The 15,089-nt window shown below is 31.0% G+C and overlaps 2 protein-coding genes across 2 annotated transcripts; one reads left to right on the top strand and one right to left on the bottom strand.

The window, feature by feature from the left end:
• The first annotated feature begins 1,642 nt into the window (after window positions 1-1,642).
• LOC132728769 (perlucin-like protein) lies at window positions 1,643-4,529 on the top strand. The gene is made up of 5 exons (XM_060714440.1): window positions 1,643-1,835; window positions 2,327-2,412; window positions 2,682-2,772; window positions 3,539-3,755; window positions 4,398-4,529. Exons 1-5 carry the CDS (start codon window positions 1,787-1,789, stop codon window positions 4,417-4,419), a joined length of 465 nt encoding a protein of 154 aa, XP_060570423.1. The 5' UTR covers window positions 1,643-1,786; the 3' UTR covers window positions 4,420-4,529.
• Window positions 4,530-11,198: 6,669 nt separating this feature from the next.
• Window positions 11,199-14,360, bottom strand: LOC132728774 (perlucin-like protein). Its single transcript, XM_060714447.1, has 5 exons — window positions 14,225-14,360; window positions 12,885-12,985; window positions 12,265-12,358; window positions 11,686-11,896; window positions 11,199-11,300 (listed from the first exon to the last, which is right to left on the bottom strand). The coding sequence occupies exons 1-5, from the start codon at window positions 14,313-14,315 to the stop codon at window positions 11,270-11,272; spliced, it is 528 nt and encodes a 175-aa protein (XP_060570430.1). The 5' UTR covers window positions 14,316-14,360; the 3' UTR covers window positions 11,199-11,269.
• Window positions 14,361-15,089: the final 729 nt, after the last annotated feature.

Genomic DNA, 15,089 nt, shown 5'->3' with positions numbered 1-15,089 from the left:
ATGCGAAAATGTAACAATGCGAAAATGCCACAATGCGAAAATGTAACAATACGAAAATGCAACAATGCGAAAATTTAACAATGCGAAAAAGCGCAAATGCGAAGAGACGACACAGTTATACTTTGTGTCTCTTTATGTTCTCGTATTTTTGTATTTTGAACGCGAAAAAGCGAAAAAACGACAGACGTAGTGCGAATATACGACATATAAATGTTCATTTTTAATATGTAAGGTTTAACACCAACACTGTAATTTTATATGACGAGTTTCCATTGTATTTGGTATATTTCTTTCATTCTCAAAAGTAGTTTATGCCTCCGAAATTGTTAATAACACATTATTTCTATTTCGGCTATATCGTTTTAAAAGAGATCTAGAATTAATTGGTTTAGGTCTTCAGCAGTAATTTTCAATTTCATTTATCCCCGGTCAGTAATTTTTTTCTTTTATTTTCAACTTTGGAAAAATGATTGCCTTTTCTAAGTTTAAAAAAATTAAAATATATTTACTTTCTTTTTTTTTGTTTTTAAAATGTTAAAATTTATCAATTTCTCGACAAAAATAGGGGCAAATGTTATTTTGAAAATTTTCCCGAGTAAAAAAAAATATTTCTTACATGTTTTACAGTATTTATTTTGTGCTGTTAACAGTTAATTAGCAATTATTAGACGACTATTACAGTTGTCCGTTGATAGTTCATTTTAGTACTATAAGTTTACACGAAAAGTAACAACGTTTTCCGTAAGAGTCAAATCAGATATGAGCTTTTTCCGAGAACCGTATTCTCTAATCCAAAACCCGGAAGCATCATCCACACCGCAATGTATAACGATAATTATACCGTTTAAAGTTTTCTTCAGACGTTTCTTATCTGTCCGGAACACGACATTGCTTCTGACAATTTAGTAAATGTTACTAAATGCTATATTACTTGTTTCGTGTCTGAGTCACTTGCAGGCGTCTAGGAAGGACGTTAAGCCGCGTGAATAATTGATATACCAATTGGTTTGGACCGGAATTAAATCCAAACCTTTTATATTTTTCTCGAATAATTTTCGAGCATCTGTAATTGTTTAGAAAATATCAAACAAATATGACATAACTGAGGCACAGGCACATAATGACTAAGAAAATATATTTGTCTCATTTAGAAGTGATAACAATGTGCTTAGTAATGTTTTAATGATAGATATTAGATGTTTTTCATCGACCATAAAGAATACTGAATGTGTTAATATGTCTATAGGAAGCAAAACGTAACTAGTAGGGGTATTTTATCTCCATACAAAATGCTTTTTCACAACAACTTTCAAAATTATCAAAAGAAAATGAATCTAAAAATGGCATAGGTTAATGACTAATGAGTTCGTTTTCGGAAATTGTAATAAAACACCAAAACGAGAGGTGTTTGAGAAATCAAAATAATAGGATACTTGGGACTTAATGGGCATTTAAGAAAACATAAGACGACAGAAAGAACTCAGTGAAACAATCACTCAGGGACTGACTCATCAGACCGAGTTTTTAATCATTGCTGTCAATGCCATCACGGGAAGTGCATTTTCTTTATCTAAATATTGAAAAATCTGTATCGCTGTAGTTTAAAAATTAGTACATTTAATTCACTGAGTTCACACGCATTTGTATAATAGATGTAACTGAAATGTGGGGTCTTTAATTGAAGATAAGGTTCCTAAATAAAGTTTAATCGAACTAAATTGTTTTATCTGTCTGTATTCAATACTAAACTTAAACAGTCCTTATTAACAGTAAAACTGTACTTACAATGGATTTGTATTTAAACGTGATTATAATTTCCATATGCACATTTGCAGGTAACAACCTTTTGCTTCACATTTTTTTTTATTTTCTTAAAATGCGAACTCGTGTCGGTATATACCTGTTGATTTTATATTTAAACGATTTATTTAAAATTATGCTCTTGATTAAAAAACTAATCATCGTGTATCTCAATAGTGAGGTAGATTGTCCGCCACAAGAAGTCACACATTAAACCACTTTTGAGACCAACACAAGTTTTGCTCCTTAACATAGTACATGTATGCAACAAGAGTCAATCAAGTTTGCACATGTCAGATGCATCATGCCATTTATATGCAATAATTAGTAAAATCTGGACCACCTCCTCAACGGATCAATTCAAACATTTGCGGACGATCTTCATACGAACTTCTATAACTGATAAGCAGTTTGGTATACAATCCATTAACGGTTCATTCTTTAGTTATTTTCATTCCAGTACCAAAAAATCGCCCATCTTGTGTATATAATTACTTGTTTCACAATCACTGTATACTATTTTCAGTTTTCAGTTGCCCCAATGGATGGTCTACACATAACTCTGCGTGCTATTTATTTAGTCATGACACTGAAGACTGGGCAAATGCTGTGGTAAATTTATAAATTTGATTTTATTTGACACTTGTTTTGTAATACTAATTTTATCAGTTTATAATCATAACAATAAAATTAAAAATAAATATACAATTCAAAACTTCAAAAGTTGATAACAGTACATACTAGTATAACATTATTACATAGATTGATACATAGGTAGGATTACTTCTTAGTGCGACAACTTTTTTTCTTATATATTTACCTATATGTATCCAACGAATATGATACCAAATTAGTAACCTTGTAATATGTTTTCATTTTAGACTTTGTGTCAAATACTTGGTGGACACTTGGTTGAGATTGAAGATGATATTGAGAATCAATATATAGTTGCCCAAGCAAAACTTTATAATAGTATGTATTCTTTCTAAACTTTGTAAAATATTTTAGCTTGTAGAGCTTTGCCAATGGGGCCATGTTTAACCAATACTGCATGGTTATGAAAACTTTGTGTACTATCATCTGCAGATTTCATTGGCGTAAGAGCAACATACTTAGGGTATTTTATATATATGTCTACATACTCTAGTCCGCCCTCTAAGCAAAATATTGAGAGTATGAAATCAATAACCCAGGGTTCAGTGGTTCGATCCTGGGGCAAGTCGTAATTTCTTCGTTACAATTGCTAATTGTGTTTTTGTCTCTCACCGCTGATTCAGAAATAATGTGGGATTTGTTACGATCATTTGCAGATAAATTGGTAGTTACAGGTACGTAACCGAGGTAAACTGTTTAGATGGAAATGACCTAAATTAATTCTATGTTTACTTATGGAAAACCAATAAAGTATTAAAAGTAATAAATCAATTACAAATAGAAACAACTCTTGAAAAGTTCTGGTAAAATATTTTTAAGCTGAAAAAACAAGGTCGAAAAGAGGTAAATTTCATATAGTCCAACGGACAGAAAAACAAAGAGGCATAGAAATTATAAGATAACATGCCCAACCTATGGATGTAGAAGAATGAAGCTCAAGCTTAATATGAAAAATTTTGTGGTAAAAAAGAGTTCTCATGAAAATTTTGTAGCACTCCATTAAATTTTTCTGAAAATTTCGCATGACATTCCCCTAAATTTGAAAAAAAACATAACAAGGTTATTATCTCGGAATGTATTTTAGGTGCGTTTTGGATAGGATTAAATGATCTACAAGAAGAGAACAGCTGGATGTGGGTCAACAGTAATGATCCTGTCAAATACGCCAACTGGGCTCCAAACCAACCTGATAACGGCGGGCAAGATGAAAACTGTGTACATTTGTATCCTGGCTTTAGCTACCACTGGAATGATTTCCCATGCCATAAACTAAATCACTACATATGCGAGAAAGCTGCTGAGTATGAATTAAAAGAAAACACCATTTAGCATAAAATATAGCACATGATGAAATGTCATTTTTCGATAGAAAGGTTTCGACCGAAGGTTAAGTCGATAAAATAAATCATGTAATTTTTAGACATGGCTGCACTGGAAATATTGGCTTAAACCAATCGATGAAGATTAGGACCCGTAACATGTTTGCAAATTTTTAGAACATTCGCTAGGTCAATTTCTCCAGAATAATTATGAAAAACATTGAAATGTTGTGCCAAGAATAGCAAAAAGACGATTTAAATTTGTCCTAAGTAATTATCTTCCAATGAAAATTAAGTGCCTTATTTATGTATGAAATTCAAATTTTAATGCTTTTGAATCTCAGTGGAACTCCATGAAATAATATAAAAATTTAAAAATCATAATTTTTAATTGGCAGCAACAAATTTTAAACCATGTAAAAAATTATACATTTAATCATAAAATTTTAAACATTAAATTGCAATTTTATATATGCAACATTAATCGTCAGTTGATATTTAACAAAAAGAACTCTTCGATAATATTTAATTATACCTCTACAGAATTGTATTCTTAAGAAACTTATATTGATAAGCGGGATTTTTCTTAATTTAAAATTGACAACTAAATTATTTACTTTTCAGAAATGCTGAAATAATTGGATAGAAACAGACTGTTGTTTAAGGAACAACTTTTCAAACCAAAGTGAATATCATTTTCGTGTACTATAGTTATTTAATTGTATCAGTTTTTAGAAAATAAACAAAGAAACTTTGTATGTTATATTTCTAATGCTTGAGACATTCCTTGGATAAAAAGTATTATCATAATTATATTTGCCATACTGCCTCAACTTATTTGGATTAAATGTTAAAATGATGACTGATCAAAGGCACAATTTTTCATGCAAGTGAAACAAATATTTTGATAATCTGTCGAAATAAGATGATTTTTACAGAGGTGTATATCTTTTAGAAATATATTGTATTTAATGTTGTGAAAGATAAGTGAGCATTTTGACCAATTTTATATTTAAAATTGTAAACTTTAAATTTATATGATTGTCTTAGTGCTCTTGTAAGCATTTGTGAATAATTCTCCGAGAAAGTATAGTATAGTTAAACAGTAGTTTAATATATAGTACAGTATTTCAAGTTTCAAAAACAGTTTCGTCTAACCAAATTCATGTCATAAGCGATCTAATTTGATCTGTCATGATTAATAGTTAACAGCCAGTGTGAATTTACAGTGCTTAGGTAATTTCAATATTTGCATAGGGCGTTGCTTAATAGAATACCTCTTCAATTCACATTCTACCCCGTACATCATTACTATTCGCCTTACGGGATCATTGACTTCAGCTCATTTACCGTTGAAAATTGGAAACTGCTTAATCGGGGAATGTGAGAGATACTTAATTTTCGGGTATCTATCATGACTGAATCAATTACAACATGCCTTAATTTTCATACTTTTTGTTGTTTTATTGACGATATGTGAGAGATGCTTAACATTTCGGTATCTATCATGACGGACTCAATTACAACATGCCTTAATTTTCATATTTTTTGTGTCACTGCTCTATTGATATTTATGATATTATGACAGAAAATTAAATATGTACAAATTAATGCACCTCGAACAATTAAAGCATGAACTAATAAACTTGATTCGGATCACACAACAATGAGAATACCATCAATAGTAGTTGACATTGAATTGACCTTCAGCATGTTATCATCCATACAACATAACAAACATGATATTGATTGATAGTAATAAATGCAATTAAACTAATTAGAAAGATCAAAGAGAGTGTTTAATTAGTATCGATTTGATGCAGATTTCACAACAACCGTCACGTTAAGCGGTTCTCAGATGCCGTACAAAATGTGAACGATAATTGAATGCAGCTTTAGATAACACATTAAAGAAAATAGAAAAAGATGACTTCTTATTGCTGACATTATTATCTCTAGCATATAGAGGGCACGTATAGTGTGTCTCTTTGCATGCAAAGCTTTGCTTTCCAAAGATTAAAAATACATGCGAGGTATACTTTTTACTCATGAATACAAAGCACTTGAATGATGGTATTAAGTACAACACACCACATAATTTGAGTGAATATCAATTTAGTACTATGGCAAAAAATGAGCAAATGAGTAAAGTGCACCCTGTTGAGATTTAATGACATTAAAATATTATAAAACTCTAAGAAATGTCATTTTTGGAATTTTTTAAAATTTTATTTGGAATACAGTTTTAGAGTTTAAGTTGGTTTTTAAAAAGGTGTATTAAAATTTTCAATTTTATGGAATAAAAAAGAACAAAGCAGGGATTAAAAGCAAAATTAAAACCTGGTTTTTTATATACTTATTATGGTTTTCGTGTATTTAAAATAAATTTAAAAAATCTTGAATAAAAAACCAAAAAATTTAAGTCAACAACTTGAAATTACTAAAATCAAACATCTTTTAAATTTATTCAAATTGGGAATCTTCTTCTTTTATTCTACTTCGTTGTCTTAAAAAAATCAACCCGCTAAAACCCTTTGTTTTCCTCTTTTATCGGTCCCCATTCACTTTCTGGAGGAAGTTGTCTTAGGCGCATTTTTTTAGTTTTGTCCTGGGTCGTGTCGTCTACATCTTTGGAGGACATGCTCAACAGTTTGATCTTCCTCTTCGCAAGCACAAGTTGGCGACTGAATCTTTTTGTACTTCTGGTGGACATAGTTATCTTTATTTGAAGTTTTTCTCTTTTTGAATAAATAATCTAGCTAAGATATTAAGTAAACGCATTTACAAAACAGTTGAGATTTCAAAACAAGGCGATTTTCTATCGACCGACTTTCCATTTTAATACGTCGAATCACATGTTGATTAACCTTTCTTTTCTACATATTACGATTCACGACTTCCTACGGAAAAAAATGACAAACATTTATTTTTTGCCCAGATAAACTTACTATTAAATAAAGTTAAAAGGATTGGATAACTAAAGATAACTAACCTTGGTATTTGTTTGCTTGGCAAAATATGATCAGTTAATGATAAGTTAAATTTCCATCTACCGTTTATGATTATTTTTTTAGAGAGACCCTTCGGGTTTATGATAATTACAAAATAAAAAAAACTTTCCATGATATTTTGTACGGGCTTGAACTGAAGTTAACCCCTGTTTAATTGGCCCAATGCATTTAATGTAAGCTATTGAGAACTTGCAATGAATGCGAAGCATCTCTTAGCACATAAAATATTTCTTACGATTTCATATAGACAGAACGAAAACTTGTTCATGGATGAATTCAAACTCTGAAAGACCATGTAAACTGATAACAGAAACATTTAAGCGAAATAATATTGGTGGTTAGTTGCCAGTCATCACAAAAAATAAACGTAATAAGTCTTAAACATTTCATTTTACATTTTTATTTCGAACTTGATGATTAAACAAACTTCGTTATGTAACTACTTGAAAGTTTGCACAACAACCCGAATAGAATCCAACTACATGTAGATAGAAAAACAGAAACGATAGTGTCTTAATAGCTTGATTTTACAATGATCTATCTTTTTTTAACTAGAATAAAAAAATCAATCATAAGGACTGATAACGCAAAAACGAGATCGTCGACCGGCCTTAATTTTCTTTTTGTTTAAAATGTGTGTAAACTTAAAGTACTATATATTTTGCGTTTCTAACTACATAAAAAGCCGGAAAAAGTCCTCTACACAGTAAATAAAGAAACTATATTATTCAGCTAACTTTATAACCATATTGTCTTTTATTATACTTAACTATCGTTCCTAAAACGATAATTCAAACATATTGCCTTTGTAAAGAAAAACACACAAAAATAAAGGAAAATATACAATATCAAAAATCGCTGCTATTTATAATTTCCTGATAAACAAATACACTCTAAGAAAGATAAGAATACTTACAAATGAAAAGATTGACAGAAGAGTTTCTCCTCTTTTCACCGTATGTATATAAAACGATGAACCAATGAGGCAAACGTTTTTATCACATTTCTGCAGGTTACAAATATTAATACAGTATTAGTTCATACGGATTTATTTAAATTTGAGTTTGTTGGAAACTATATATAAGCCTATTGAAACACTCTCAAATCCGTTCCTAGAACCAACTAAGCAATGAGTGTCAACTTTCCTGCTCTCGGAAACAAAGGCTTCTCCCTGACGGGGTTTGAACCAACGCGGCCAGCAATCCTTAGATTACAAGTTGGTTACTACTTGGCTCGCCGCCACTTTCATACAGTATAAACAAGTTTTAAAATTGTTATTGACATATGTATGGTATAAAAAATAATTCTTGAGTGTTGTTGCAACATAGGCTATTGAATATATCATGTTTCCCAAAAGACCCGAAACAGGAACGACTTCTTACGCCTGACCGAATATCTTAGATAACGGTATATATATATATATATATATATATATATATATATATATATATATATATATATTATATATATATATATTGTTGATTAAGGTCGGCAATGGGGTCAATGCCAATGCAATGCTAACTATACATTTATGATATTTTTATCATTTTCAATATAAACATTATTTTCTGTCCTTTTTTTTTTTTTTTTTTTTTTTTTTTTTTTTGCTTTTTGCTTTAGCTGTCTCAAATACTTAGTCTGATGATGAAACAAAAACTTACCCTAGAAATGTTATCACAAAACATGGAAAGTATTTGTTCTATGAATTTTACTGCAAAGGTCTTAAGGTTATATTATTATACATGTTCACACTGTCCGATGTGACTTTAAAGATTTTTCTTTTTATAGAGAATTTGTGAGAGAAAAAATGGACTAGTTTGGTTATCGGACGAGATATTAAATAAAACCTGAATGTATAATGACATCATTATCATTTTTAGGCAACATTCGATAACTATATTTATGAGAATATAATCCTAGGTCTGTATAACCAATGAATAAAATGTTGAGATTATCATGTAAGGGCATTGGTTATACTTATTTACCGTTTTATAACCAAATATACTCGATTGTCAATCAATGATATTTCGTATTTAACCACGATGTAGAAATTGATGATTTTGACCATTCTCTTTTCTTTTTTTGTCTTTCTTATAAGTCAAATGGAACACCTTCCTTAGACGAAAGTAAATAACAGGAAAGCTCAATGTATATGAGTTGGTTATGCATAAATATATGTGCTTGCAATTTATTAAATTAAATTAAATGTTATTTATTGCTGTTATTCATTTGCTTTAAATGATGCTTACTTTAGTTAATTTTCTGTAAAGTCTTTGAGTGATAATGATGTGTTCTTTTTGAGCATTTTCTTTTCCCGTTATGCGTGCAGAAAATGTTTTATGCAACAATATTTTGATAAAAATATGCGTGGACAAATTTATCACAAATTTCTGCAAACATATGGGTCAAAGAACGAGAGCTACATTGGAAATACTATTGAAAATGTCAAATATTTGCCTGGAACAGGGCATGTGTTTTTAAATCAATTATTGAAAGATATAACGAAAGGTTTGCAAATAACATTTAAGTCATGGGCGTTGCCTTTAGCGGCGACCTAATGCAAACTTATCGTAAAAATAGTTTGGGATCATCCTACCTGATACATTTGTATATGGAATAAAATGTATAAACATATAAAGAAATAAAAAAAAAGAAAAAAAAGACATTGGACAAAACAAGATATTTTGACGTTAGACGCAATCAATATTGTGCACAGATAGATATTCACGCCCCTTTGCAAAAAATGTTAACCAAAACCCATTTAACAAGTTATTTTAGAGTCTTTGCATATGGCAGTCGGTATTTTATAATTATCAAACGATTCTTTCAATAGTTTTTATTGATAAATTTCAAAATGGTATTCGTTGAGAAAAAGATACAATACACAATTTGCGATATTGGCTTCAATGAATAACGTATAACGCTTTTGCTTATCCCTTCGATTCCAAGCCTTGAAGTGAAAATAGAACATGTAACGTCTTCAGCTTAAAGGCTATGTAGTCACAGAAGATATCACTATTATATCAACTATCTATTAGTCAAAGAGAACTTGTAATGAGACGTCAAACCTAAATATGTTATCTTGTGAGATGTTTGGATTTAATTGTCTTCCACAACACAAAATTTCCCCGGGGCTTAACTGTTTGTTGTGATAAATTAGCTATTTGTATCCTAAATTTCACGAGGCAAGTAACATACTCATATATGGCTCATAACAATGTAGCATTGAGTATATTCATATTAATCCGGCAAATGATAATTTAGTTAAATTCAAAGTTTCATAAATGAATGCAGTTTGATGATATGATTGGCAATAATTAATTTTGTAAGGAATGTTAATACTGTGTCCGGGATAGATAATCCAAACGCAATGTTGATAGCTTTAAAACCCACCAGAAAATAACTACTAGTATCTACGTCTGCTCGTGCAGAAATGGAATGGTTAGAGGGAAACAATTTCATATTTTACGCCGACAACTGAAATTACACAAACTTTCCAGTGTCTGTACTGGAATACTACCGAAACAGTGTATTCTTCCTCTCATTTATCAATGTAATTGTCATTTTGATACAAGAAATCAGAGGTTTTAATTATCTTTACGATTGGATATAGGATTACATTTAGATAATAACTAAATCGCGCGTTTTCAGCGAAATGATAGACACGTAGCATAAAAAATCAGGGTAAAATTATACTATCTTGTAGCTAATTACCATAATTTGTCACAAGTTTCGTTCAGAGTGTAGGTTTCCTTTTAAGACATTGATATACTTCGCTGACATTACAACAGACAGCGTTATGTAGATCTATATAATATTGAACAGATTTGCTTTTCCTGCTTTTATATGATATAGCGATATATGAGATAATACTTGCACAAAATTTATAGCCTTGCTTGAATATTTCCTATTTGACGTTAGAGATTTGATACTTCATATAATATAAAAGGTTGTTTGGAAATAAAATCCGAGCCGCTATGCGAGGGTTATATTGCAAACAACCGTTTATATACGGTCATATAACCTGACTGAAATATTTATAACGAACTTATAATACAACAGACATCTTTTAAGAGAAAAAAAAGATATTTTTTCATATGTTGATAGCAGCTGTGTATATTAAACTATGTTAAAGTCAATATTATCCAATGAAAAGCGACGTTACAAGCGAGCAGTATTATAAATTAGTATTGGGAAAATAACAACAAGCATTAGGTAATATCGTATGTTTGATCTTTTCATTTACGACGGCGCCTCAGCAAAACTTACTTAAAAAACGCCGGAGTTCAAAATGATCACGACCGTTTATGGGTTCAAGTTCATAATATAACATAATATGGAAAAATCTAAACTAAAGTAATAGGCCAATTACAGGTTAAAATTCTGGGATATGAATAAAATAAAATAATAAATATTTTAATAATCATACAATTTTATTGAACTTCAGTTGTTTGACATTTCTTTTTCAAATATGCTTCCAAAGAACTAGCCGACAATAGAAGCAGTTTCTCCCCCGCTGAAAAATATATATAATATATATATACGAGTATATTTATATTTAGAATATGCTTTTGTTTGAATGTTAAATCTAAGACATGTATCAAAAAGTCACTCCAATTGCAATAATTTCATGAGTGACAATGTTTGGTACATAAAACGAGCGATTTCTTATGATCATGCTTTACATTAAGTATTGACATCAGATAATTAATGTCAAAAAATAATATCCAGAAAGCTTTCACATACTTTTTAACTCCTATGTCATAAATCGACGACATTTCTAACTAATTCACGATTGAAGAAATTATTAAGAAGAAATTCCCAAACGATTGCAGGTCCTAAATGTATGTTAATCAAAGTTAAACTTATATCAATGTATACTGTCAGCACTATAAGAACACCTTATCTTGCAAACTGGTTGACATTTCCAGTCACATCCAAGATCGCCCCAGAGGTAATCAAATGGTCCCCAGAATATAGCACAGTCCTCATTATTACCGGGATCTGGTTGGGAGGGGCCCCAGTCAAAGAATAACGGAGTTGTATTACTATGATACCAAATCCAGTTGCCTTCAATTTGCTCATCAGAAAGTCCAATCCAATAGCAATGTCCTTGATAAAACACAGCTGACATATTATGAACAATAATTACATTATCTACTTGTAAAAGTCATGTATATAGTCTTATAGCTGTAGTAAATTTGGACATATCAAAGACAAATATAAGACAAATCGAATCATTGGAATTAGGCTCCAGAATTTAAACTTATAGATAATCTGTGGTTTATCTACAATAATTATTTACTTTAGAGTCATGTGAGTATTTAAAAATTTAATTGTTGTGTTTTGTTTGTTTTGTTTTTACTTGAAATACGCATTTTATCCATTCAGACAACTCCCTTAATGTTATATAGAGCATGAAGTTTATGTTAAACTTTAGAAAGCTATTTACATATATCATATAAGTCTAAATCATTTACCTCCAAAACCTCTTACATAATCCTTCAGGAACAGGTTTTCTGCCTTAGAATCTATTTCTACCAAATGTCCATTGTGATGTTGACGACAAAAATGCTGTATTGAATAAAAACTGTTACATAGAGATAATATCATATTACTTTTTGCCTACATTTCTACATTTACCTAAAATCAAATTAAATTGATTAAAGGCGTGCTAGCTTGTTGGAGATGTCAGTTCAGAAAGTTAACTTCTGTAACTTTGTTTTGTTTTGTTTGGTTTTACGGTGGAACAACAAAGTTTATGTCATATGGCGCCGAAACAGGAAATATGATTTGGCTAACCTCGGGTATTGCAAACTTAAAGTAACACCAGAGATCGAAACAAGCTCATCTGCTGGAGCGAAAGATTCATTTAGATGCTTCTCGATCACAAAGGGATTAACGGTGGCTGTAATTCTAATACCTCAATTCTTAAAGGCAACTCCTCAGCCTCAAGAGTTTTTGTTACAATACATTAAAGTGGTGATTAAATCATTTTGTTATAGTGAAATATATCTTGATTGTTTGTAAATCTATTTTTATATCAACTAGTAGGAAATATTGCAGTGTGACAACTTATAGCATCGACTGAGTTACAGACCTCAGACTCTACAAACGTTTGTGTCACACCATGTCCAAACAGATAACACGATCCTTCATAGGCAACCCAGCCATCCGGACAGTCTGTACACTGTACAAGTCCTGAAATAGTTCCTACATGTTATACATACACATTAAATTGTTCGCTGGAAAAATATCTTTATGATTCTATAACAAGTATTTATATATTTCCCGTATTCAACACCGTCTCGCACTGTACCGTCAATCATGATAAAAGCCGTTCTCGACAAAAGTATCATTGTCTGTAAAAAGCGTTTAAGCATCCTGCTAGCAGGCTTAACAGATTGTTTGCCTTATCAGGATATATTAATTTTGCACATCTTGTGTTTTGTAACGTTATATTTATATATATAGAGAGAGTAGATTATCATAAAGGTATTATTCAGACACAATACATATACAAAATTAAATAGTGAAAAACAGCCCAACAAAAGAAAGCCCAACACGGCAAAACTGTAAAATGTTGTAAGCTCGGTTTGATTGAGCCTGTTCAAGGACAGTGATGGAAAGTGCAAGTTACCGTCCACGCCCCCTAGCACCGGCTTAAGCAGAATTCAACATTTAAAGTCACATTACAACAAACCACAAGACACACTTTATATCAGTAGGCACAGCACAAAGTACAATGCATCCAAGAAAAAGATCGATGGAGACATAAAAACATTAAGAGTTCATTTGTGAGTTCACGATTAAATATTCGTCTTTTTTGGTTGTCTGTTTTGGTTGGGTTCTAAGTCACACAGACCGTGTATTGTTTATATGGCTATTATCCACTTTTAATCGTTGAGGAAGATCTCACATGCCAGAGCGTGTATTATTTCAGACACGAGCAGGTTCTTGAGTGGAACCACCGCCTATCCATGATAGGTTCCTCACTTGAAAGAAATTTTGTTTATAGCAAGACTGATATGAAGTGCAGGGCAACTTTCTACAGCTACCACACAGCACTCTTTGTAAATAATACATTTTGCGTTTCCCTTGTGAAGGCCAAATTTTTCAATGGAGCAAATGTCTAATGGTAGCTGATGTTTGTTATAGTTTTGACGTTGAACAACAGTCAAGTTAAATTGAATTGCATTAACTACTGTAAATACATAGTATACAGTTATTTCATACGTGATTTGGGAACAGTCAAACTGTTGGCCCGAGGGGGGGTGGGTTTTTTAAACTGTTGCCAAGGCCTTTAGGTTTTTTTTGTATTTAAGATTTTTCGGATCCCCAAACTTTTAAAATTTTTGCCTTTTTAATAGGATTGTATGTCCTACTGACGATTGAGTTATGATAACAAACATGTATTTCATAAAAAGAGATAATGCTTACCCGAAAATACTAATCCTAATAGAAATGTCCACTTTGAAAACCCTGTCATCATTTTAAAAGAAATAGTGTAGTAATCTACGTTTGCATACATGTTTATCTAACTTTTTCTTATCTCTAGATTCACACAAGCTTCGTCGGGCCATTAAAATTATATATGGGGTCATGAAATAAACTAGGACTTGAACGTTCCCTTACATAGATTACAAAAACACAAATAGTTCGTTACATAAATAACAAATCGAAATTCCTTTTTAATTTACAGTACTTAATACAGTTAAAGGAGATTTCATCCGATTAATAGATAAAGAAAAAGTCAGGCAGTTTCCAAAAGGATTTTATTTTAAATGAACCTCTAGTGTCTTTATTTTTAAGTTATAGTTATATAAAGAAGTACTAAGAAAGAATGGTATGCATGACTTATAAATTGATTTTTTTCAACATTATTCAATGTTGATTTCCAGCAATTATCTTATCTGCGATCACGAGTCATTATTTCCCTTCCGTTACACTTAAATTCAATTTGCCAAAGTGCCTAAATTTGCTGACCGGTATAATTATAGCCATAGGGTGTAGAAACATTTGATTGAGACTGTAATGGTCAAGATGATTTCAGACAAAATTGTTTCTCCTCATAAGACATTTATTCATCAACTGATATTTGGGGATAAGTTCCGTTGTATAATTACATATACATTTTAGAATGACTTGTTTAAAGAAGATGATGCTCAACGTAAATATAATGAAGAAAATCAACAAATCAATACTAGTTTGGAGTAAACAATGTTGTGAAGTGAATTGGTTTATAATGTAAGGTCTGTAAAACCGTAAGCAATTGTGTTGATAGAATTCAGTGAATCTATTGCCC

This window comes from Ruditapes philippinarum, unplaced genomic scaffold (genome assembly GCF_026571515.1).
Source record: "Ruditapes philippinarum isolate M1 unplaced genomic scaffold, ASM2657151v2 ctg2599_1_1_1_1, whole genome shotgun sequence".
NCBI classification, from domain to species: domain Eukaryota; kingdom Metazoa; phylum Mollusca; class Bivalvia; order Venerida; family Veneridae; genus Ruditapes; species Ruditapes philippinarum.
This window is presented reverse-complemented; position numbering and strand designations above follow the sequence as displayed.